This window comes from Arachis stenosperma, chromosome 3 (genome assembly GCF_014773155.1).
Source record: "Arachis stenosperma cultivar V10309 chromosome 3, arast.V10309.gnm1.PFL2, whole genome shotgun sequence".
NCBI lineage: Eukaryota > Viridiplantae > Streptophyta > Magnoliopsida > Fabales > Fabaceae > Arachis > Arachis stenosperma.
The window spans coordinates 36,909,710-36,937,478 of NC_080379.1; the positions used below are offsets into that span (position 1 = coordinate 36,909,710).

The 27,769-nt window shown below is 37.5% G+C and overlaps 1 protein-coding gene across 1 annotated transcript; it reads left to right on the forward strand.

Annotated features, from left to right (window-relative positions):
* Positions 1 to 15,757: 15,757 nt before the first annotated feature.
* On the forward strand, positions 15,758 to 26,619 carry LOC130968128 (FIP1[V]-like protein). The gene is made up of 9 exons (XM_057893222.1): positions 15,758 to 16,725; positions 17,769 to 18,016; positions 19,314 to 19,440; positions 19,514 to 19,582; positions 19,683 to 19,823; positions 20,045 to 20,146; positions 20,236 to 20,591; positions 22,750 to 24,367; positions 25,307 to 26,619. The coding sequence occupies exons 1-9, from the start codon at positions 15,865 to 15,867 to the stop codon at positions 25,865 to 25,867; spliced, it is 4,083 nt and encodes a 1,360-aa protein (XP_057749205.1). The 5' UTR covers positions 15,758 to 15,864; the 3' UTR covers positions 25,868 to 26,619.
* The last annotated feature ends 1,150 nt before the right edge of the window (positions 26,620 to 27,769 follow it).

Consider the following 27,769-nt stretch of genomic DNA (forward strand, 5'->3'; position numbering starts at 1 on the left):
TGGATATGGCTTGCTATTGCTCAGCCTATTGCGTCTACCATTGTTAAAACCTTGTTGAGGTTTTTGTTGATCCTTCCATGAGAAATTTGGATGATTTCTCCATGATGAGTTATAGGTGTTTCCATAAGGTTCACCCATGTAATTAACCTCTGCCATGGCAGGGTTCTCAGGATCATAAGCTTCTTCAGAAGCTGCCTCTCTAGTACTGTTGGATGCATGTTGCCATCCATTCAGATTTTGAGAGATCATGTTGACCTGTTGAGTCAACACTTTATTCTGAGCCAATATGGCATTCAGAGCATCAATTTCAAGAACTCCTTTCTTCTGAGATATCCCATTATTTACAGAATTCCTCTCAGAAGTGTACATGAATTGGTTATTTGCAACCATGTCAATGAGTTCTTGAGCCTCTTCAGGCATTTTCTTCAGGTGAATAGATCCACCTGCAGAATGGTCCAATGACATTTTCGAAAATTCAGATAGACCATAATAGAATATATCTAATATGGTCCATTCTAAAAACATGTCAGATGGACATCTTTTGGTCAGCTGCTTGTATCTTTTCCAAGCTTCACAGAGGGATTCACCATCTTTTTGTTTGAAGGTTTGAACATCCACTCTCAGCTTGCTCAGCTTTTGAGGAGGAAAGAATTTATCCAAGAAGGCTGTGACCAGCTTATCCCAGGAGTCCAGGCTATCCTTAGGTTGTGAATCCAACCATATTCTAGCTCTGTCTCTTACAGCAAAAGGGAAAAGCATGAGTCTGTAGACTTCAGGATCAACTCCATTCGTCTTTACAGTCTCACAGATCTGCAAGAACTCAGTTAAAAACTGATAAGGATCTTCAGATGGAAGTCCATAAAACTTGCAGTTTTGTTGCATTAAAGCAACTAGCTGAGGTTTCAGCTCAAAGTTGTTGGCTCCAATGGCAGGAATGGAGATGCTTCTTCCATCAAATTTGGACGTTGGCTTTGTGAAGTCACCAAGCATTCTTCTTGCATTATTATTATTTTCGGCTGCCATATCCTTCTCTTGTTCGAAAATTTCTGAAAGGTTGTTTCTGAATTGTTGTAATTTAGCTTCTCTTAATTTTCTCTTCAGAGTCCTTTCAGGTTCTGGATCAATTTCAACAAGAGTGCCTTTATCCTTGTTCCTGCTCATATGAAAGAGAAGAAAACAAGAAAGGAAAGAGGAATCCTCTATGTCACAGTATAGAGATTCCTTTATGTTAGTAGAAGAAGAAAGGGGTAGAAGAATGAAGAAGGAGATTTGGATTTTTGGGTGAAGAGAGGTGAAGAGAAGTGTTAGTAATTAAATAATTAAATAGAAGAAGAAAAGAGAAGGGAAATTTCGAAAATAGTTTTGAAAAAGAGGTTAGTAATTTTCGAAAATTCAAGATAAAATATAATTAAAATTAAAACATGAAACAATTAGTTAATTAAAAAGAATTTTTGAAAAAGGAGTGAGATATTTTCGAAAATTAGAGAGGGAAAAGTAGTTAGGTGGTTTTGAAAAAGATAAGAAACAAACAAAAAGTTAGTTAGTTGATTGAAAAAGATTTGAAATCAAATTTGAAAAAGATAAGAAGATAAGAAGTTAGATAAGATATTTTGAAATCAAATTTTGAAAAAAGATAAAATTTTTGGAAAAGATAAGATAAAAGATAAAAATATCTAATTTTTAAAATGACTTGACTAACAAGAAACTACAAGATAAGATTCTAAAACTTAAAGATTGAACCTTTCTTAACAAGAAAGTAACAAACTTCAAATTTTTGAACCAATCACATTAATTGTTAGCTAATTTTCGAAAATATGATATAAAGATAAGAAAAAGATTTTGAAAATATTTTGAAAAAGATTTTTGAAATTTTCGAAAATTATAAAAAAATGAAAAAGATATGATTTTTGAAAAAGATTTTAAAAAGATAAGATTTTTAAAATTGAAATTTTGACTTGACTTGTAAGAAACAACTAATTTTTAAAAATTTTTGACCAAGTCAACCCAAAATTTCGAAAATTTGGAGGGAAATAAGGAAAAGATATTTTTTTATTTTTGAATTTTTAATTATGAGAGAGAAAAACAACAAAAATACTCAATGCATGAAATTTTTAGATCAAAACAATGAATGCATGCAAGAATGCTATGAATGTCAAGATGAACACCAAGAACACCTTAAAGATCATGATGAACATCAAGAACATAATTTTGAAAAATTTTTAATGCAAAGAAAACATGCAAGACACCAAACTTAAAAATTGACTCAAGACTCAAACAAGAAACACAAAATATTTTTTATTTTTATGATTTTCTATTTTTTTTTTGGATTTTTATTAATTTTTTTCGAAAATATTTTTAGAAAAATGAAAAAGAAAAAAAAAATTTTGAAAAAGATTTTGAAAAGAAAATTACCTAATCTGAGCAACAAGATGAACCGTCAGTTGTCCATACTCGAACAATCCCCGGCAACGGCGCCAAAAACTTGGTGGACGAAATTGTGATACTCACAATATTGTATTCTTTATTTTATATGGGATTATTATTGTGGCTCTCTGCTATGTGTAGACACAACTCCGTTCAACTAACCAGCAAGTGTACTGGGTCGTCCAAGTAATAAACCTTACGCGAGTAAGGGTCGATCCCATAGAGATTGTTGGTATGAAGCAAGCTATGGTCACCTTGTAAATCTCAGTTAGGCAGATTAAATAGTTTTGGTTTTCGAAAATTAATAATAAAAAGAAAATAAGAGGGATAGAAATACTTATGTAAATCAATAGTGGGAATTTCAGATAAGCGTGTGGAGATGCTGTGCTCCTCTTGAAACTCTACTTCACTACTCACTCTTCCAATCCTTCTTACTCCTTTCCATGGCAAGCTGTATGTAGGGCATCACCATCATCAATGGCTACTTTCAATCCTCTCGGGAAAATGGTCCTATGCGCTGTCACTGCACGGCTAATCGTCTGGAGGCATCACCCTTGGTTGATAGCTACATCTCATCCTCTCAGTGAAAATGGTCCAAATGCTCTGTCACAGCACGGCTAATCATCTGTCGGTTCTCAATCAGGTTGGAATAGAATCCATTGATTCTTTTGCCTCTGTCACTAACGCCCAGCCTTCAGGAGTTTGAAGCTCGTCACAGTCATTCAATACCGGAATCCTACTCGGAATACCACAGACAAGGTTAAACTTTTTGGATTCCCAGGATCCTACTCGGAATACCACAGACAAGGTTAGACTTTCCGGATCCCCATGAATGCCGCCATCTATCTAGCTTATACCACAAAGATTCTGTTGGGGAATCTAAGAGATATGCGCCCGGCCTAAGGTAGAACGGAAGTGGTTGTCAATCACGCGCGTTCATGGGTGAGAATGATGATGAGTGTCACGGATCATCACATTCATCAAGTTGAAGTGCAACGTATATCTTGGAATAAGAATAAAAGAGAATTGAATAGAAAGTAATAGTGATTGTATTGAAACTTTAGGTACAGCAGAGCTCCACACCCTTAATCTATGGTGTGCAGAAACTCCACTGTTGAAAATACATAAGTAAAAGGTTCAGGCATGGCCGAATGGTCAGCCGCCATGATCTGAGAACTAATCGTCCCCAGATGTCTAATACACTAGTAAAGAGTCCTATTTATAATAAACTAGCTACTAGGGTTTACATGAGTAAGTAATTGATGCATAAATCCACTTCCGGGGCTCACTTGGTGTATGCTTGGGCTGAGCTTGATCTATCCATGAGCTGAGGCTTCTCTTGGAGTTGAACTCCAAGTTATGACGTGTTTTGGGCGTTCAACTCCGGATCATGACGTTTTTCTGGCGTTTAACTCCAGACAGCAGCATGTACTTGGCGTTCAACGCCAAGTTACGTCGTCAATTTCCGAATAAAGTATGAACTATTATATATTTCTGGAAAGCTCTGGATGTCTACTTTCCAACGCCATTGAGAGAGCGCCATTTGGAGTTCTGTAGCTCCAGAAAATCCATTTTGAGTGCAGGGAGGTCAGATTCCAACAGCATCAGCAGTCCTTTTGTCAGCCTTTTTTCAGAGTTTTGCTCAAGTCCCTCAATTTCAGCCAGAAATTACCTGAAATCATAGAAAAATACACAAACACATAGTAAAGTCCAGAAATGTTAATTTAACATAAAAACTAATGAAAACATCCCTAAAAGTAGCTTGAACTTACTAAAAATTACCTAAAAACAATGCCAAAAAGCGTATAAATTATCCACTCATCAGCCTCAAATTCCCATGGTTCCTCATTAGGGAACTCATTGGAGGCCAGTGGACATCCATTGAGGTCTTCCTCAGTGGCGATCACTGCCTCTTCCTCCTCTCCAAGTTCGGCCATGTGGGTCATATTAATGGCCTTGCATTCTCCTTTTAGATTCTCTTCTGTATTGCTTGGAAGAGTACTAGGAGGAAGTTCAGTAACTTTCTTGCTCAGCTGTCCCACTTGTGCCTCCAAATTCCTAATGGAGGACCTTGTTTTAGTCATAAAACTTTGAGTGGTTTTGATTAGATCAGAGACCATGGTTGCTAAGTTAGAGTGGCTCTACTTAGAATTCTCTGTCTGTTGCTGAGAAGATGATGGAAATGGCTTGCCATTGCCAAATCTGTTTCTTCCACCATTATTGTTGTTGAAACCTTGTTGAGGTCTCTGTTGATCCTTCCATGAGAGATTTGGATGATTTCTCCATGAAGGATTATAGGTGTTTCTATAGGGTTCTCCCATGTAGTTCACCTCTTCCATTGAAGGGTTCTCAGGATCATAAGCTTCTTCTTCAGATGAAGCGTCCTTAGTACTTCCTGGTGCAGCTTGCATTCTAGACAGACTTTGAGAAATCATATTGACTTGCTGAGTCAATATTTTATTCTGAGCCAATATGGCATTCAGAGTATCAATCTCAAGAACTCCTTTCTTCTGATTCGTCCCATTATTCACAGGATTCCTTTCAGAAGTGTACATGAATTGGTTATTTGCAACCATTTCAATGAGTTCTTGAGCTTCTGCAGGCGTCTTCTTCAGATGAAGAGATCCTCCAGCAGAGCTATCCAATGACATCTTGGACAGTTCAGACAGACCATCATAGAAGATAACTATGATGCTCCATTCAGAAAGCATGTCAGAGGGACACTTTCTGATCAGTTGTTTGTATCTTTCCCAAGCTTCATAGAAGGATTCACCTTCCTTCTGTCTGAAGGTTTGGACTTCCACTCTAAGCTTACTCAATTTTTGAGGTGGAAAGAATTTTGCCAAGAAGGCATTGACTAGCTTTTCCCAAGAGTTCAAGCTTTCTTTAGGTTGTGAGTCCAACCATATCCTAGCTCTGTCTCTCACAGAAAAAGGGAATAGCATAAGTCTGTAGACCTCAGAGTCAACCCCATTAGTCTTGACAGTGTCACAGATTTGCAAGAATTCAACTAAAAACTGATGAAGATCTTCCAATGGAAGTCCATGGAACTTGCAATTCTGTTGCATTAGAGAAACTAATTGAGGCTTAAGCTCAAAGTTTTTTGCTCCAATGGCAGGGATAGAGATGCTTCTCCCATAGAAGTCGGGAGTAGATGCAATAAAGTCACCCAGCACCTTCCTTGCATTGCTAGCATTGTTGTTGTTTTCGGCTGCCATGTCTTCTTCTTTGAAGATTTTTGTTAGGTCCTCTACAGAGAGTTGTGCTTTAGCTTCTCTTAGCTTTCGCTTCAAGGTCCTTTCAGGTTCAGGGTCAGCCTCAACAAGAATGCTTTTGTCTTTGTTCCTGCTCATAAGAAAGAGAAAAGAACAAGAAAATATAGAATCCTCTATGTCACAGTATAGAGATTTCTTGAGGTGTCAGAGGAAAAGAAAAATAGAAGGAAAAGGTAAAAGAATTCGAACTTATCAAGAAAGATAGAGTTCGAATTGTGCATTGAGGAGGAGTGTTAGTCCATAAATAGAAAGATGTGAGAAGAGGTGAAGAAATTTTCGAAAATTAAAGTGAATTAATTAAAAGAAATTTTGAAAAAAAGTAATTGATTTTCGAAAAATATGATTGGGAAAGAAATAAAGTGATTTTTGAAAAAGACTTTAAAATTAGAAATCAAAAAGATATGATTGAAAACTATTTTGAAAAAGATGTGATTAAAAGATATGATTGAAAAGATATAGTTTTTTTAAAAAGATATGATTGAGAAGATATGATTTGAAAAACAATTTAAAAAGATTTAATTTTGAAAATTAATGACTTGGCTAACAAGAAATTTAAAAGATATGATTCAGACATTAAATCTTTCTCAACAGAAAAGGCAACATAATTGAAATGTTGAATCAAATCATTAATTGTTAGCAAGTATTTTTGAAAATGGAAAGAAATTGATTTTGAAAAGATATGATTGAAAATATATGATTTGAAAAAGATTTGATTTTGAAAAATTTTGACAACTTGAAAAAAATTTGAATTAAAAACAAAATCTTCCCTCTTGTGCCATCCTGGCGTTAAATGCCCAGAATGGTATCCATTCTGGCGTTTAACGCCCAAAACACTACCCTTTTGGGCATTAAACGCCCAGCCAGGTACCCTGGCTGGCGTTTAAACGCTAGTTTTCCTTCTTCACTGGGCGTTTTGAACGCCCAATTTTTTTGTGTAATTCCTCTGCTGTATGTTCTGAATCTTCAATTCTCTGTATTATTGACTTGAAAAGACACAAATTAAAAATTTTTTGGATTTTTAATAATGAGGAATAATCAAAATGCAACTAAAATCAAATAAACAATGCATGCAAGACACCAAACTTAGAAGTTTGTATACTACTGACACTAACAAGTTTGAAAATGCATATGAGAAACAACAAAACACTCAAGACAAGAGAATTTAAAGATCAGAACAAGGAAATCATCAAGAACAACTTGAAGATTAATGAAGACACATGCATGAATTCGGAAAAAAAAATGCAAGAAGAATAGAAACATGCAATTGACACCAAACTTAAAATGAGACACTAGACTCAACAAGAAACATATAATATTTTTGGTTTTTATGATTTTGTAAATTTTTTGGATTTTTTTTTTGAAAATTGAGTGAAAAAGAAAATAAGGATATCAAAGTTCTTAATGAGAATTCCAGGAATCATGCAATGTTAGTCTAAAGCTTCAGTCTAAAGAAATTAGACATGGCTAGCCAAGCTTCAGCAGGACATTACATTCAAGAGCTAAATTGATGAGAATTAATCAGCTTTGGTGATGATAAGAACATCACCTTGAAACACTAGAATTCATTCTTAAGAATTCTGAAGAAACATACCTAATCTAAGCAACAAGATGAACCGTCAGTTGTCTAAACTCGAACAATCCCCGGCAACGGTGCCAAAAACTTGGTGTTGTTGCCGGATCAAAACTTGGCACTGTTATTGCAGGGAACAAATGCGAAATTGTAGTTAGGACATTTAATTCCCCGGCAACGGCACCAAAAACTTGGTGCGCGAAATTGTGATCATCAATGGCGCCATCAACATGGCACGCTCAATTGCAATATCAACTCTTTATCACAACTTCGCACAACTAACCAGCAAGTGCATTGGATCGTCCAAGTAATAAACCTTACGCGAGTAAGGGTCGATCCCACGGAGATTGTTGGTATGAAGCAAGCTATGGTCATCTTGTAAATCTCAGTCAGGCAGATTCAAATGGTTATGGAGGATTAATGATTAAAAGATAAATAAAACATAAAATAAGGATAGAGATACTTATGTAATTCATTGGTGAGAACTTCAGATAAGCGTATGGAAATGCTTTGTCCCTTCCGTCTCTCTTCTTTCCTACTGTCTTCATCCAATCCTTCTTACTCCTTTCCATGGCAAGCTGTATGTTGGGCATCACCGTTGTCAATGGCTACAGTCCCGTCCTCTCAGTGAAAATGTTCAACGCGCTCTGTCATAGCACGGCTAATCATCTGTCGGTTCTCAATCAGGTTGGAATAGAATCCAGTGATTCTTTTGCGTCTGTCACTAACGCCCAGCCTTCAGGAGTTTGAAGCTCGTCACAGTCATTTAATCCTTGAATCCTACTCAGAATACCACAGACAAGGTTTAGACCTTCCGGATTCTCTTGAATGCCGCCATCAATTCTAGCTTATACCACGAAGATTCTGATTAAGGAATCCAAGAGATAAACATTCAAGCCTTGTTTGCTTGTAGAACGGAAGTGGTTGTCAGGCACACGTTCATAAGTGAGAATGATGATGAGCGTCACATAATCATCACATTCATCATGTTCTTGGGTGCGAATGAATATCTTAGAACAAGAATAAGCTGAATTGAATAGAAGAACAATAGTAATTGCATTAATACTCGAGGTACAGCAGAGCTCCACACCTTAATCTATGGTGTGTAGAAACTCCACCGTTGAAAATACATAAGAACAATGTCTAGGCATGGCTGAGAGGCCAGCCCCCATAATCTAAGAACTAGACATCCAAAGATGATCAAAAGATCTAAAATGATCTAAAGATATGAAATACAATAGCAAAATGTCCTATTTGTAGAGAACTAGTAGCCTAAGGTTTACGAAGATGAGTAAATTACATAAAAATACACTTCCGGGCCCACTTGGTGTGTGCTTGGGCTAAGCATTGAAGCTTCTATGTGTAGAGACTTTTCTTGGAGTTAAACACCAGCTTTTGTGTCAGTTCCGGCGTTAAACGCCAGAATTCTTGAGCTGACTTGGAACGCCTATTTGGGCCATCAAATCTCAGGCAATGTATGGACTATTATACATTGCTGGAAAGTCCAAGATGTCAACTTTCCAACGCAATTGAGAGCGCGCTAATTGGACTTTTGTAGCTCCAGAAAATCTACTTCGAGTACAGGGAGGTCAGAATCCAACAGCATCTGCAGTCCTTTTCAGCCTCTGAATCAGATTTTTGCTTAGGTCCCTCAATTTCAGCCAGAAAATACCTAAAATCACAAAAAAACACACAAACTCATAGTAAAGTCCAGAAAAGTGAATTTTAACTAAAAACTAATAAAAATATAATAAAAACTAACTAAAATATACTAAAAACAAACTAAAAACAATGCCAAAAAGCGTATAAATTATCCGCTCATCATGAATGCATAGGGACTGCCTGCATTGTTATATAGTGATCATGGCTATATCGTAGGCAACAAATGTGCTATAGTGCACCAATTGCTTTACTTCTGTAGCATTAGTAGTGGATGTGCTATAGCGCTCTTTCACGATAGCACATCCTTTGGCTGTGTTATAGTCCCTGACTGCGACATAATGGAAGAATATCTAAAATCGTAAAAAAATTGACTCTTAAACAAAAGGAAAAAGGATAAATAGGTCCTCGAGCTTTTCATTCGTGGACATTTTATTCGCTTAGAAATGAAAAATATAAAACGATCCCTGACCATTCAAAATGTCCTACATATGGGTCCTTCCATTCATTCTGCTCTCTAATGTCATACGGACAAGGTTGATGTGGTGCCCATGTAGCCATAATGGAGTGATGTGTCTATTACAATTTAGGATGAGATGCAAACAAAAGTTTGGAGGACAAGGAGGTCCTTGTGCTCCCAAAACAATAACGTTTTGGGGGAGGTGCCCTAAGTCTTCAAATTGGTTCCAGACGCCATCACAGTTGTATAGTTAAGGGATTGTTGTGTCTAGGGCTATGTTCTATGACTAGTGAAGGAGGTTCCTCGAGCATCCAACGAGTTTGAATGCCATCTCACATTTGTTGTGTGGAAGCTGGAGACGAGAAGGACGGCATTGCTCTGATGTGCAAATGTAGCGTGTGTGATATATTGTACAAGTCCAAGACGCCAACTAACTCCAACCGGTTGTTTCTTGGGTTCCCCTTCTTCAAGGTAACATGGTTTTGTGAAGCTTGAAGCAGGTTTATGTGTTTAATTGAATTTTGATTTTATTTTTGATGTTGCAGTTGAAAAATCCATCCCACTGCAAGTTCTTTGTCTGGATTGATGATTATGTTACAAAAATTTGGGGTACAAAGAAGTCAATTTTTGACAACGAGGTTGACGACCTGGAGCAGTACTTGTGCATGAATAAAGTAGAGCAAGAACTAGTTAAGTTGGAGAGGAAGTTTGCTTATCTAGAGAGAAAGAAAAAAACTAATGTGTTAGTTATTCTTGTATGTTTGATAGTAATTTGTGCTGTTGTTGTTGTTATTAAGTGTTGAAAAATATATTGCCAGAGATGTTGTGCATTGTTGTTGTGAGAAACTATGGCTAGAGTTGACAGAATGTAGTTATGTTTATCCTTTGATGAATGATAATATTTTGTTGCTGTAATATCATGTGTTTAAATGGCTATATATAATATCCTGTTGATGGTCTAAGTATGTGAAATTCACTAAATAATTTAGTTCGTTAAACATTGAACCATAATATAAGTTTGAAGGATTACACTCCTAACAAAATATCAAACCAATCTCACAACAGGTCACCACCTGAGCACTAGAAGTTTGCCAAAAAGATACTAGAATGCATAACATAAAAAAAATGCTTAATGTCAAGTTTCACATTAGCTACAACCGACTTTCTAAAATAACTACATCATTTCTTAGAATTGTTGACTCATGGTGGGATGAACCTAAACATTTTTTGAGTTCCAGTACTTGTTGTAGCCAAAGTCTCATCAGATGGTCCTCCGTTAACTTCTACAGTTGGTTGCTATGTTGCTTGAACATGTTGTTTGCCAACAGCCTTCCTTCTAATTGGTTGTTTTGGTCTCAAGGTACTGTTGGATGGCCTTACTGAAACTTTGGCTGGAGGTTTGAATGGTACTTGGCCTTGCCTTGCAGGGACAGTAAAAATAGGCACAGATAGAGCTTTTGGAGCAGGTTGTTGTTGGATCACATTTGGAGTTGTGCTAGGCTGTAAATTCAAGATTAATTATAGGTAAGTTCAAGATAAGTTCAAGACAATTCCTCAAATTGACATGCATTTTTCATGACTTACCTCAATAGAAGATTGGCCAATGGGGTTTGGATCAGAATGATTCTAGTTGGTTGCCTCAACTGCATTTTGCTCTTCACCCTAAATACCATGTTATGTTGATGTCATAAATGAAGAGAGACACTAAAGTCATCAAGTAAATTTAAAAAATACAAGTAGGTCCCTTAGAACTTTTAAAATAGATAACTAAATTCTTCAATTTTTTATCGGGGGATAGAAAGATCCTTCAAGTTGTCAAGTACCTCTGCTTGAGGGACTGATTGTGATAGTAGTAAAACCACAAGTGAAAGGTTGTTATTGGTTTTCTTTTTTGGTTTCTTCGTCTTAGATTTTCAATTAGGGTTCGATGGTGCACTTTTGTAGATCTTATAGTTGTGTTCTCTTTGATCACACTTTTCAATACATCATCCATCTGTAATATTTTTCAATACACAACACAACATAAAATCATATATTATTAACAAAATCTCCAAAACCTCACTAAACATTACCTTAAACTTGACTAACCCCACAACTGATTACCTACTACCCTCACTTACAGTCCCCCTATAAATCTCATCCTACGACATGTATAACAAATCAAAGGCATAAGTGTAAGAACCACGATTAGTTAGCCGCTTAATTAAATTAAATTAATTGTCCAAAATAGGATACAAAAATTTAGAATGTTAATTAAAAATTTTAATATAATTTTTGGACTCAGTAGATTTTTTTGAGTTGGAAAATATAATTTTCTACAGAAAATAGCGTAAAAATGTGTACTGGTAAATTAACCGGTAGTACTGGCTTAAATTTGTCTGGTACTGTGTGAGAGCAATAAAAAACTATAGAAAAACTTAAGAAAATAATTAAAGTTGAAAACCGGGTACTAATTTTAAAGGTTTGGCCCAAAGTTGGGTCAAACGGGTCAAAAACACTAACGGATTAAACCGGGCCCAAGTTGAGCCCAAGCCCAACATATAAATACCTATGAGTGAAGGCCATTCAGCTCATTCACCTCTCATAAACACAAATCCCAGCTGCTAGGTTAAGAGTGAAAGGGGATGGAAGAGTTACTATTCACTTCGTCACTATTTTTTATCATAACTCGAGTTACGGTGCTTCGATTCGCGTGTCATTTGCGGCTACGCGAAGCTCTCGCCGAGCCCGTCACTTCTATCTAGGTATTATGGTAAGGTTATCGAAAATCTCTACCCAATTTTCAGCCATTGTAAATTTCAAAATTTTAGGTTTGGTTTTTGAGAGATTTTTGTGATTTTGGGTGTTTAGGTACACTCTAGCACTTGGTTGCTATTGAATTTTGCCCTAAAAACTATTGGATAAGGTAATAATGCCTTAAACCCTTATGAATTTATGATTTTGGTAAACCCTAGGTATTAATTATGATGAATTAATTGTGTATAGCTCGGAAATTATGGTTATTGGAGCTTTTGGATTGTGTATGATGGCTTGATTGAACCTGAAAACTTGTGGAAGCTTGGTTGGGGTAAAATTGTGGTGGTTGGTGCATATTGAAAATCAACCAAGGTATGATTTCGGTTTTCTCTATATAATATATAATATTTCTGGACACTTAGGCTAATGGACCATAGGATAGGATTGAATTGATTATGTATGATGGCATTGATGATTATGATGAATGTTGATGTTGAATTTTGATGTTTTTTTTTTGAGATTGAAGTTGCATAATGATAATTTTGAGGAGTGATAAATGGATTATGATGCTTGTTAATATTGATGAATGTTGAGGACTGTTGAATTGATGTTGAGTTATTAATTATTGAATACTGGTGTGTGTAAGTAGGAATCTTTAGTTAGAAATGGTGAAAATGTGAATTTTAGGTTGTGAAATAAATTGAAAGATATATGAATATAATTTAGATACATTAGAACTGGTTTGGATGTAGAGCAATTGGTTTTAAATTGAGAGATTTGGTGCAATTGAGTTTTTAAGGTTTTTGGTAAAAACAGATTTTGGGCCAACTTTGACGGATCATATCTCGAGCTACCGTTTTTGAAATTCATTCAATTTTGTATCAAATTAAAGATAATTCAAAGAGCTTTAAAACGGTATAGATTTCATAGAAATCGAAATTTCATTGAAAAAGATATGATCATTGGAACTTGGTGTCAAAAATATGAATTAGGTAATGTTGCAGAAATTGTGAATTTTGGTTTGTGTGCCCACGCACACTATTGTGCGCGTGCTCTGAGCTGGGGCCATGTTTTTACTTGTGCGTATGCACACTTGTGTGCACACGTACACCCTGTAATTTTTAGAAAATACGCACACTATGGTGTGCACGCACACACAGGGATATGCATTCTGTTGAGAGAGTTCGCACACTCTGGAGCGCACACACACCTTGAGAATTTTGCAAGTTGTGCGTATGCATAACATCATGCGTACGCACAAGCTGGGAAGTGCATTCTGTTGAGGGCGTTCACACGTATTCATGCGTGCGTATAAAATGGAAAATTTTATTTGGTGTGCGTACGCACATGTTGAAAAAATTATTCTGGGCGTGCGTACGCACAACCCTATGTGTACGGACAATGCCCTGTTTTTCAATGAAAACCTTTTTTTAACCGTTTCATCTTCCTGGCAAGCTTGTAAACGTCTGTAACGCTTATCTAGGTTTCCTTAGCTTGTTTTTAGGCTTTGAAACATAGAGAATGCTCTAAGTGAGTTTAATTAGATATTTTCTCATAAAAACTTTAGAAAATGGAGCCTTAGGTTTCTGGAGTATTGAGGATGGATTAGTTGAGTGAGATGGCGGAGTACTGTAATGATGTTTAAGGTAATGAGTTGTGAAGTTATCAATTGATGGTGTTTGAGACGAGTTTAGGACTCGGAGTGGAATGATGACTTTAATGAGCATTGAAAATGATTTCTGGAAATCCACTGACATATTATTTTATACTGAGAATTGTTGAGACGCTATGCGCTTGGCAAGGACGGTGGTTAATCCCACTTGTCGAGGTCGCAGCGGCGGCGTAAGGACAGTGGTTAATCCCGCTTACATTGAGATGTGAGATCTGTGGTAGAGTATCCCGCTTGCATCCTTTCGGAATCACAAGAGTGTACAGGCACTATATCCTGGACCGTGTGCCAGGCACGATATCCTAGGGGGTTCCCATGTTATTCGTAGCCGAAAGGCGACATCTCCATGGGGATGTGTCGGGTTGGCAATTGAACTGACGATGAAATATCATAGCCAAATAGGACAGGCATTAATTATGTGTATATTCTATATATTTGTTTGCTTTGCCGACTTGCATTGTTTGCCTAATTGTATAACATGTCTAATTGCTTCTTGTGTTACTTGCTATACATGATAATTACTTGGGTTTTACTTGTTTGAATTACTTGTGTTTTCTACTGGGATTGAGGAGGTTCGGAAGGCGGTGGCGATGAGATCGCATGGAGGTTAGGCTGGTGAAGGCTGTGGGACATTGATAAACTATAGCTTAGAAATTCCCTAAGTTAGTTGACCTGTTTAAGGATTTGTTTATCTGTTTTATAAGCTTGAATATTTATGATTGAAATGAAGTTCTAGAATTGTCTCTGGCATCCCGGAATCTTATATCTTACATTACTGGACACTGTTACTATACTGAGAACCTCTGGTTCTCATATCATATTCTGTTGTTATTTTTCAGATGCAGGTTGTAACCCACCTCGGTGAGTTACGTGATAGTGATAGAGCAGAAGGACTCTTATCCCATTTGGAGTCATTTTGGATATTTTGATTAGTGCTCTCACTTTTGTATTTATATTTGCCTTAGAGGCTTACTTTGAAAGAGATATGCTGTATTCTATTTTAACTTTCAAAACTCTGTATGTCTGTATATAACTAGTTGGCCTAAACTCCACGGGCTGAGGCTAGTCTCTTATGATTATGATACTCTTATATCTATGTATGCCTTATTATTTGTATCTATATCTTGTGCCTTATTGCTTTTAACTTCGTGTGAACGTTTCACGCTTTTGTAACTCTGTTTTTTAGCTTATTTCTTCATCGGGCTTCTAGAATTACTATTTCTTTCTCTATATATATATATATATTAATTATTGTATAAGCCTTAGAATTGTTGTGACCTTTAATTATCCTTTGCTTTACGGCATGAGGTAAGACTTAGGGTAATTAGGGTGTTACAATAAGCACAACAAGTTTCAATAGCAATGTAGTTACTACTCTCCATGGAGGACACAGGTAGAACAACGAAGCTTCATTGGAACTACTTCATAGAACACCAACGACGACAAGGCAGAGACGAAGCGTTGTATTTTTGGAGGAAAAACGTAAGTGCTAGAGCTTCCTGTAATTGTCTATGATTGATGGACATTTTTGGCATATCTGATATGAATCGTTGAACAATGTTTTGCGAAATGTCATCATGTTAGTACATAAAGACTAATATGTCCCATTACTTTCTACAACAAAATACGTCAGTCCCGTTCACAGTATCTTGGCGACCCGTATCCACTCCTATACCACATAAGCGCCACGTAATCTGAATCTGTAATGTTTGGCCAAACAGATTGAACTGAAGGACCCATATGTACGGTATTTTTGAATGGTAAAAATTCATTTTATATTTTTCATTCTTGAAGGAGTAAAATATTCACAAATAAAAAATTCAGAAACTTATTTATCCTTTTTCTTAAACAAAAAGGTAAATATGAATTTTTTTTATTTATTAAAAACAAGCCCTCTAACATATTGGTAAAACAAAAATTGAGAGAGAACATAGAACGACCACCTTAAGTCCTTAACCCATCGAAGCCGCTTCTGCTGCAGTTGCCAAACCTCAAAACCCTCCTTAACGAAGCACATCTCTCTTCGCAAACCACTTTCTTTCGTTCGTTCTTCTTTTCTTGTCTCTTTCCAATGGAAGACGACGATGAGTTCGGAGATTTGTACACTGACGTTCTCCAACCCTTCACTTCCTCATCCTCTGCGCCCCAACCGTCACAACCACATCACTCTTCCCCTGCACCTGCACCCGCACCCGCACCCCCTTCCATCGATCTCAATCTCACCGCCCCCGAGATCCCCTACGCCCCTTCCCACTCGAATTCCCCTGCAACTCATCGCTCTTCGGACCTTATGATTGATGGCCGCGATGACGTCGCTGCCGTGCCACCGGAGCCAGTCGTAGACGCTAGGGTTCCCCATGGCGGCAATGCTGAAATCACCCCAAGGGTTTCTCTGGATTTGAACCGCGGCAAGGAATTGGCATCCGGTGTGGACGCTGGGACAAAAGGCGATGATTTGATGGATAAGGATGTGAAATTCGATATCGAGGATGACGACGGCGGGGATATTGGTTCGGAGCCGGTTATTCCGGGTCTGTTAGCTGATGCTACCAGTGGCAGCGGCGGTGGAGATGGTGGTGAGGATTTGAGGAGGGTGGAAGGAGGCCTCGAGGGTGGCGGTGCTGATGATGATTGGGATAGTGACAGTGATGATGATTTGCAGATAGTGTTGAATGATAACAGCCATATGGCAATGGAGAGGGGTGGGATGGTTGGCGATGACGACGACGAAGATGAAGATGGCGGGTTGGTTATTGTGGCAGACGGTGATAATCACGGAGGGGAGGAGCAAGACTGGGGCGAGAATGCCACATTGCCTTCTGATGGCGAGAGGAAAGACGCCGAGTTGGCCAAATCCAGCACTGGAGTGGCTGCGCCACTCAAAATTGGATATAGCGGTCATGGTTATCATCCATTCCATTCACAGTATAAGGTCAGTGTGTTGTGCTGATTGTAAAGCAATTACTTGTGTTGAGGTTCCCTTATTTCCCTTCATAATATGAGGAATTGCAATGTACATTTTGTTTTTGCATTGTAATTCTACAGTATGATATGGGAGTTCTTTTGCTGATGAAATGAAATCTGATGGTTGGAATTAGCTGGCACTATGTTTTCCTTCTTATTTTGTTGTGAATAACTCCTAAAGAAGGTAAATGGCTTTGGCAAATATTACGCAACCTAACATTGATGATGGTGCTGTAATTAAATTTCTGGTGGCTGTGTTGAAATTTATATTGATTTGCTGCGAATTATGAGTATTCATGTTAGCTTGCATGTTCGCCTGTTACCTTGGAAAACGATATCTAATGCCTTCCCTGATGAAAATTTGTTGGCGGCCTTACACTTACGGAAATAAATTGTATTTATTCTTTGTACAGCTTTCTATAGTGCATTCACTTTTAAGGTTTTTTGTGGTATATTAGCTGAGATTTGGGATGAAAGACCAAGCTTTTATGTGTGGTGTATGCTTTTAAAAGAAAAAAGAAAAGAAAAGTGTAAACATGTCTGTGCATTTGGTAATGCTTTATTTGAAATTTCTTCTTCATCAAAAGTATATGAATATTCAGATACTCATATATGTTGGCCCCTTTCATTTTTTTAATCAACACATGAATGCTATTTCTTAGAATACCATGGCTAACATCTACCTTTTTTTAAAACAAAAACTTTGCTCTCCTATGACAAGTTTTTAACATCCAAGAATATCATTGTTGATCGCGAAATACTTGTTGTTGCCTTAGTGGTTGGTCCTTCTTGCTAACCTTTATTCTCCCTTGTTTGATCTTAAAGCTAACAAAATAACCATGCTATATTTTCCTGGGACAGATTGATCTTACTTTTGATTTAGATTCAGTTTACATATAAATAAAGTATGAATTGTAGCTTAGCAGTATTTATAAATTATAATGATTTTTTTCTCCCCCTTCCATTTTTATATTTACTTTATGTTATTTTATTTATAAAATTGTTCTACAGTATGTCAGGCCTGGTGCAGCACCAATGCCCGGAGTTACCACTTCTGCTCCTGGAGGGCCCCTTGGTCCGATTCGTCCGCTTGCTAACATGGCTGGTCGTGGCAGGGGGGATTGGAGACCCCCTGGTGTAAAAGGGGCTGCTGCAATGCAAAAGGGTTTTCTTGCAGGTTCTGGATTACCAGGTTGGGGCAACAGTGCAGCAGGGCGGGGTTTTGGTGGTGGCCTAGAATTCACACTTCCTTCCCACAAGTAATTTTTCATGGAGTAAATTTTATTTTGTCCTATATCAAAACGATAGATCTGAAGTGTCTGTTATTAATTGTGTAATTCGGATTTCGGGAGGAACTTTTTGAGATGTTTAGGGTGACTGCTACTCCGGAGAGAGATGTTTGGAAAATGGAAACCTAAACACATAATTTAACGAGTTTAAGGAGGATAGCTTCAATACGTCTGGTTTTTCTTTATTTTGGATATATGTGATCATGTCCAACTTGCAGGTAGTTGTGATTTGAATAGGAATATAACATGCAATTATATTAATTCAGTGAGTTTGCCATCATCATTGAGTTTTGCATTCTCTTGGGACTTCCATTTCTTTTCTAACCTTAATAATAGGGGATCCTTTGAAAATTTTGGCTCTCTTAGGTCTCCTTGATGATTTTTCTTTGTCTTCTAACCCTAACAAAAGGATATGGTCTCTTGACTCCTCTGGTAGTTTTAGCTGTAAATCCTTCTTCCAATTTCTTACTCCTGTAACACAACTACTTTCCATCTAGACAAATCTTTTATATGGGCAGCTTGTTGTAGGTTCGAAGGTGACATAAGGCTATCTCCCTAGATGTGTCTTATGTGTGGTGGAAATTCAGTGTCAAATTCACTTCTGTTTTTTGCATTGCTGAATAGCTATTTTCATATGGAACAATTTGTTTAGCATCTTTGATGAATGTTGGGTGTGCGTTGTAATGCTAGACCAAATTCTATTGATTAGATTTGTTGGGTTTGATAGTAGAAAAGCGGGAACTTTTTGTGTCTTTGTGCAGTTTTTGTCACTATTTGGACTAATTGGTTGGAGTATAATTGATCGCATATTCAATGACAGATTTTCTGACAAGGATGTTCAATGGTATAGAATTAGTTGCCTAGCATCTAATTGGTGTAAAGCTTATGATCTTCATAGGGTACTTTCCCTCTTGATCATGTTGAAAGATTGGAAAGCTGTAGTTTATAGATAAATCTTTTGCTTTTTGCTTTTGTTTAAGTTTAGGAGATCCCTTATCCCCAAATTCGTATTATCCTTCTGGTCATCTTAATGAAATTCTTCTTTTATCCCCCCCACAAAAGAAATTATTGTGTGTTGCGTATGCTAAAAGACTATTCAATTATTGAGTTAAAATCTTAAAAGTAAATTTTGAAAAAGCACATCTCTTATACAGGATGCTTTTTATATCTTTCATTTTTAATATTTATTTTTCTGTCGGAATGTATGACTAAATGTCTGTTTTTTGTTACACCATATTGCTTATTCAAAGCTGCCAATTACTTCCAGGACTATATTTGATGTTGACATTGAGAGCTTTGAGGAGAAACCATGGAAATATCCGAATGTTGATGTGTCAGATTTTTTCAACTTTGGGTTGAATGAAGATAGCTGGAAAGATTATTGCAAACAGCTGGTAATTTCATCAATTCTTTCTATATTCTCTAGAATTCAGTGTTGAATGAAAAGATCTTTGTGTGATTTTTTAGGAACAACTACGCCTAGAGTCTACAATGCAAAGCAAGATTCGTGTTTATGAATGTGGTAGAACAGAGCAGGTAGAGGTGCTATTGTATATCAAATTTAATTTCTTACTCCTGAAAGGTTTTTGTGCACTTTGTTTCTCCGGAAGTTAATCATGTAGTTGATTTTCTTCAGGAATATGATCCCGATTTGCCCCCAGAGTTGGCTGCAGCTACTGGTATACATGATGCTCATGTTGAACATGCAAATTCTGTTAAGTCAGATGTTGGACAAACTGATGTTATTAAAGGTTCTGGACGTGGTCGACCGCCACTAGTATGTCTTTGTATAAGTACTGTTTTGCATTACACTATATTTTTAGAACACTTAAGTTACAGGTTTTATAGAAATGTCAAATACCTGCTTTACATTCTCTTCTTAGCTTCTTGCTTCTGGTTAATAACATCTGCCATATTCTGGGGCCTTCTCTAAGTCTTCTTCTTTTTTTCTTTATTTTAAATATACTAATATTAATTTATTAATTTATTTCCTTCCAGCCAACTGGTAGAGCAATTCAGGTGGAAGGTGGCTGTGGTGAACGTCTTCCTTCAATTGATACCCGTCCTCCTCGGCTCCGTGATTCAGATGCAATCATTGAGGTATTTCATGATTTTCTTAGACAAAGATATGACATCTTGAGGTTGTTCGATGATCCTTTCTTGAATATCTGACCATGTTTGCTGCACAGATTGTTTTACAGGGTGCAGAAGATGATGATTCCTCTACTGGAATTGGTGCACAAGATCTACAAGATGATGGAGATGGCACAGAACCCCCAAGAGAGGATTTCAGAGAAGGCCATGTAGTTAGACATGAAATTCCAAGGTTGGAGCCTGAGTACTTTGATAATTTTCCACAGGATTATAATGGTCAAAAGAAAGAGCTTGGAGGAAGAAGGATGCCATTCATGACTTCCAGTACCACTAAAATACCCAATGGGGATGAAAATTCATTCTGCCCACGTGAAGAGCCAAACAATTATTGTTCTAAGGGCCAAAATCCCAGGCCCTATGGTGGCAATTTTGCCTCCTCACATGAGGAAAGGTATGCAATATTGTTTAGATTGTATGAATAATTGTTTGTCAACTTGTGAGCTTATTTTCTGACTATCATTTTCGTTTCATTTGATTTACTTCCAAAATCTCCAATGCTAGTTAAATTTTAGACTTCCTGATATTTTATCTGAATGGCAACTCCACCTTTAATCCATAATGGAGGCTTGGTTGCTCTTGCTAAAATTTTATGCGGCTGATCTTTTCTGTATAAATTGAGTGCAACATGTCATTGCTTACTAGCAGAGATTTAAATATCACTATAACTGGTTGGTTCATATTTAAGTGTTGTTGTGACTTGAAAGGGTAACAATGACTAGGACGACTGATTATGATTGTCAATTGATTACACCGATGTTGCTTTTACTAATTTTGTATGTCATTAAAGGGATAAATGAGTTGTTGAGAAGCACAGTTTGAAAATGTGGAGATTTTAATGAGAAATATTCACGATATCAATTCTTGGAGGAAAAAAATAGCTGATTCTCAGGTAATGATTATGTAATGCAACAACCCAGAGATGCGAAGTAGTGCATCATCTGTTAGGCGCTTAGAGCCTTACATACATTTTTTTGCAGATACTTGCTTAACCAAGCTTACATACATAATTTGGTTTACTTGCCTAAATTCCTGTTTATCAACATCACTAGTATTTCTATTGCTGCATTGCTCGGCTTAGAGTTATTTAATAAATTATTAATTGTTTTGTTTTCGAGTTAATTATGGCAGTAGTGTTTTGTGTGTATTTATTTATTGTGGATATCCTATGTATATCATTAGTCATCTTAAAGTTTTGTAATTTGAAACGTAATTGTTATATAAAAAACAAAAATTCTGCAAAGCCATATATATATATATATATATATATATATATATATATTATGAGTCAGAATCAAATGAATAAATCTTACATCATTAGAAGCTTATTCATTGTAGATCCCCAATCCAAAATCATTCGATATACCTTTTATAGGTCAAAATTGGCAAGAAAGTTAGAAAAGTTTAAAATGGGCATGAATGAGTTGTTAGATTATAGCTTTATTGATGTTCGATTTTTACAAAATTTGGTACAAATAATCTTCATGATAGGTGCTTGTATTTGAATGGTTGAATCTATAGAAAATAATTTTTATAAGGTGTAATTTTACTTAAAATGACACCGCTGCCATTGATTCTAACTCTATAAAATCATATACTGCAAATAATTTATCCCTAAAAAATATTGGATTTAACACACCCCTCCGAGGCTGAGTAATTGGACTTCTAGAGTGTGAAGTTTGCAAATTGGAGATTTGCATTTGGCCTGCATTAGTTGTAGAATAGGCTTTGATAACATCTTAGAATACTGCCCTGCACTACACCACCTCCATATTATGAATGACATTTTGGCCATATTTTTAAGCAATGTAAGACTTACTATTTACCTAATTAATGTTAAAATTTACAAAATAAGTCTACAAACAGATCTGAATTAAAATGATATCAGAAAACTTTTTATTTTATGACTAAAATAAATTGATACCAACAATGTGCGTATCTGAACTATGAATACAAATTATTTATTCATTTTACTTTCAATATAAGATCAATAAACTTGCTTACCTTAACATGAAGAGAAGGAAGAGATGCTATACTTTTATGATTTGCTGAACCTCAACTTGAAAAAAAGAGTGATGCCATTGGAATATTAAGTGACTGTAAAAATAATAGTAATACTAATATTATGGAGTTGGATTCAATCCTATACATGTCAACATATCTGCTTTTGAGCACAAATTCAAAAAGTTTTTAAGTTTGTAGATATTGCAAGAAAATCAATGATAGGTATGTTATTATGTGTTGGATTCGCTATGACTATGTCTGTATTAACATTAGTACATCTCTATAAATAAACTGAAGATAAGTTTACTAGCCGTTCGTTAAATGGCAAAATTACAATGAAAAAGAAAATGAAATAAATCCCTAACAACAAATACATTGGCTAATTACCCGTGGAATAGGAGTAATTGAAACCTCGGTTGTTGCCACAGACTTGTTTACATTTTACCATAATATATATTTTGCATTCAGTTAAACTCTTGTCTGAACCTGATATCCATGGTAATTTTCATCCGTAACTGATAAATACCATCGTTGATTACCATTCACAGGTGGACGCAAAGAAGTGTGCGTGACCAGTCCCCCCCTATTACCCCTGTTCAAGAATTGGCAACTGATGACAATCAAAAAGAAGAGTCAGCTGAAAGCATGGATGGGAGACATAGTGCACTTGTATCATCTCCTGTCACTAAGGATGCACGGGAGGCCACTGTGGAGGATAAAGATATTGAACTTGAGAATGCTGGGGCAGCTGATGGCCGTGGTGGACTGGAAAAGGAGGAAACTGGTTTAAATACAGTAGGTAAAATGGATATGCACACGGATGGGATGGCTAAGAGACAAGTATTAACATCTGAGGTTGAGCAACCTTTGCCTGACGAAGTTGACGATTGGGAGGACTCAAAAGCTGCCAGAAGCAGTGATAACAGCAAAGCAAGATCAGCAAGCAGCAGGGATAACCGAAAGCGGCGTGAAGGCTTTGAGGAAGAAGTAGTTCAAGATTCACGATCATCACGTCTGGATGGCATCCGACAGCAGCCTGATGAACATGAGCAGGGACACTACAAGAGAGAGCAGGATGGAAAGCATGAACCTGAAAGAAATCGCATGCATAAAGGTAGAGAGGGATCACACCTTTACAAGGAACGTCATCCTAGTTCTTCTCATCTATTGCAGACAAATACTGATGAATTTGACAGGAAAAAAGATAGGGACAATTTTGACATGGATTGGACACAAAGAGATGATGATCTCTATAGCAGAAGGGTTAGAAATGAAGATCCTAGGAAGAGGGATAGGGCTAAGGTTCGAGAAAATGAGAGAAGGGACAAAGATGATAGTGCTCATTTTAGAAAACAGTTAGATAATGGTGCTTGCAGGGTTCCTTATGATAAGGATGTTGGGTCAAGAGACTCAAGACACAGGGAAAGAGATGACGGCTTTAAGATTAGGTATGAAGGCATGGAGGATCACCATAGCAAGAGGAGGAAGGATGAAGAATATCTTAGGAGGGAGCATATTGACAAGGAAGAAGTTTTGCATGGCCACAGAGAAAGTTCCAGTCGGCGAAGGCGAGAAAGAGAAGTGGTGTTAGATCCTAGAAAGAGAGATGATCTACACAGAACTAGAGATAACCTTGAAGATCAATATGCTACCAGGCCGAAAGATGAGACTTTGCTACTTAGGGAGAGGGATGATAGGCAGAGAGATAGGGAGGAGTGGCATCGGATGAAACAGCCACATGAAGAACACCTACCCAAGCGTGAAAGAGAAGAAGGACGAACTTCTATAAGAAGTGGACGAGGATCTGAAGCTAAAGTGTGGGCTGGCCAGGTTAGAGCTAAGGATGAACATAAAGTTTCTGAAAAAGAACCCCATTCTAGAGAAGGATTGCGGCATGGTGACCAACTGAAGAAGAGGGATCGAGTTCAGGATGAAAGTGCCCGTCATAAGGGGCGCGATGATGCTTACACTCGTGGTCAATATAGTAGTGAGGAAAGGCGATCTAGGCAGGAAAGATCAAATGGTCGCAGTGATAACCAGAGAGTTCATGATAGAAAGCATAAAGAGGGATCACGCAAAAGCAAAGAACCTGAAATTAGCGATCCTAATAGTTTAGGCTTGCCCAAGAGAAATCAGGAAAATCAAAGTGGTCCAGCCAGCGAGAAGGTATGCAAGCCTGCACATGAATCTTCAAATTCTCTCTAATTGGATCCCCCAAATAAAATGCAAATTTGATTGCCTGATATATGAATTGTTGGTTCATTTAAATGACTCTGCAGAAGCATGAATAACTAATTACTAGTATACTACGATTTTTATGACTCAGCTTTCCCTAACTTTGTGTTGGGCAAAGGTAGAAGATATAACCCATATTTTTTCCCATCCATTTAGGGTTTCCAACTTTGAAGACTGGAATTGAATGTAGTTGGATGTTAAATTAAACATGTGTGCGCCAAGGTTTGCTATATCTTAAAAAGTTTGGATAAGAGTTTCTAACATACTGCTTTGTGGAAGCCATCTTTTAAGATTATATGGTATTCTAATTCTAGTGTTCATCTGTGGTGTCTTGATTGAGACGTTATTGATGTGACTAACATCAATTTGATTGCATGGAAATATCGTCCAAGTGATTGGCATTTGAAAGAAACCTTGATATTATTTTGCCGAGCCTGGTAACCATTCTCACTGTCCTACTTTTCATGGGTAATTGAACCTGATATATTAGCAAGTCAGCAATGAAAGCAAATTTTTTCAAATCATCTTTTATATTTGATCTAAATTTTATAATAGTCCAGTCCAATGGTGTCATTATGTAGTTGAACTCATCTGCTGTGATAGGGATGTCTTGTTACTGGTAGCATGCACCGTGTTCACTGCGAAGATGAATTGTTTTTGTTTCCACAAAATGTGCTTCATCGTTCTTAGCAAGCCTTGGAATTCTATTTTTACCGCATTTTGCCATAGCCTGGCCCCCATTCCTCTGGATTAAGAAATGTTCATGGGCTGCTCTGCGTTTGGTGCTCTGCCTGCTTGCTCTTGCAAATGTTTTATTATCATAGGGTATTTTGTTCTGTTTCATATTGTAGTTTGTTTCTGGTTGTGAAGGGCTTGAAAGGCTCTGGTGATGAAGAACATGCTGAGCATGAAGTTCCAGCGCATCGCCTGCCCAGAAAGCACCGGGAAGACATTTCCTCAGATGATGAACATCAAGATTCTCATAGAGGACGTTCTAAATTGGAGCGGTGGACAAGCCATAAGGAAAGAGATTTCAGCATTAGCAGCAAATCCTCTTTGCAGTTCAAAGAGATTGATAAGAATAATAAAGATGGGTCCTCTGAAGCTAGAAAACCTGTGGATGAATCTTCTAAAGCAATGGATATTGACAACCATCTCTTGTCCACTGAAGGGAGGGAATCTGTAGACTTGGAGTGTAAGGATGCTGATGCAAAACAATTGGGGGACAGACAGGATCGACACCTTGACACAGTTGAGAGGTTGAAGAAGCGAAGTGAGAGGTTCAAGCTTCCAATGCCAAGCGAAAAAGAGGCCCTGGCTATCAAGAAGCTAGAGAGTGAACCACTGCCTACTGCCAACAGTGAAAACCCAGTTGAGTCCGAGGTCAAACAAGAGCGACCTGCCCGAAAAAGGAGGTGGATGAGCAGCTAGAATGTACTGAACTTTTGGCCATCATAATTATCCGGCAGAATTGAATCTAGTTTGACCATGGGAAGATATCTATCCGTTCAGCCTGATCTTTTTGAAAAATTAGAGACCCTGGCAAGCCAACCATGCTTAGTGTTTGATGTTGAAAATGGAACGAACCTGTAGGGTTTGATATGATTTGTACTTCAGTATCTGATTTTGTACCCATACTACCTATACATTAATTGTACACTGTATATACAGATAAAATGTAAAACATGAACTGCCAAACTATAGAGGTGGCACATATTTTTGGTGTCGAAATGTGGCTAACCTGTATGGTGTGGGTTATGTGACAAACCTGACCATGGTTTGGACGCAAAAGGACACGCATGGTTGGAGAGCCTGAGCCTGAGCCTGAGCCTGAGCCTGAGCCTGAGCCTGAGCCTGATACTGGCAGGCACAGGTCCATGGACGATGATTAATTGATTACCAAAAATGAGGAATTTTCTTGATGAAGGCCGGTCCAAATAAGTGCATCTCGATCACCAACCGTGTTGTTTCCCTCATTGAAGTTATACACGTTAGGATGATTTATCTATGTTGTAAAATGTAACCAACATTTTCATTAAACTTGCTTCCTATATCTTTTTAACTCGGGAGCCGTGAAACTAAAGCGCAGAGCCCTTTTTTTGTATCATTAGGCGGAAACTCTAATGTGATGAAAAAGATAACAGATAAATGTATTGTCATTTGCGATTTTCTTTTTATTTTTATCTATTAAGTGTATCCCATAATAATTCTAAAAGTTATTATGTTCTAGCCAATTAGCCATCACCCTTGAATTCGATTTTTGGGCCATGTGACCAACAGACATGGTAGGAAACTTTTGGCCACTATGCAAATTCAGACGCACTCTCCAACCCAACACACGAGAATAATAGCAAAGACCAACCTCGCTAGAACAGCGTGGAAGGACCCTCTGCCGATGAATGACCAGTTAATCCTAGCAAAAGGATGCCCAACGTGGATCATACATGAGTAACGCCGACACATGTTTTCAACGATTCCCAATAAAATATGGACTCTCGGGGATGGGTTCGAAATCACCTAGGTTAGAAAAACAATTGGCCTTTCGAAGGACTTGGAGACAGTACTGCCCATTTGGTCCAGGACCATTGACACAGGCTGTAGGCCCAAGAACAGAATATGACAGCAGCCAACGGTACCAACCACAGGCCAACCAACAAGCGACGTCTCGAGTAGGATCCCGGATGGACAAGAGAGAAAGATTGTTTGGCCGCTAAGGATATAGCCTCCGGGAGCGTATTCGATTTGACTCGCTTAAATGTAACTCGCTTAAATGATGAGGAGGGAAGATCACATTGTGATTTGTGACCATAAACACCAATGTAATGAGAACGTGATCATAGGAGCCACCCTTTCTGTTGAGAAAGCCCCTAAGGTGAGGCTCCCCAAGAACTTCGACAAATCCGAGGATATGAAATATGATAAGACCAAGGACGATCATGAATATCAGATGGCTTCCGAAGCCATGATGATCCTTGAAGGGGCTGTAGACAATGTTCGATGTCAGGCCTTCATGCTCACGTTGGCTGGACCAGCTATCAAATGGTTCAACTACCTTTCACAGGAACAGCAGAATGCATCATCAATATCTCTTAGGTAGCGTTTGTTTGTAGAGACACGACAGAACAGGACACTGAGACAAAGACAATAGGACAGAGACATTAAAAATTATGTTTTGTGTATTGTGTTTGGATACGATGGATAGGACACTAATGTAATGTCCAGTATTATGTTTGGATACACATGGATAAGACTAAAATATTATATAAAATAACTAAAATAGCCATGTGATTCCAAATTTTTTAGTATAAACTAATTTAATAAATAATGAGAGTA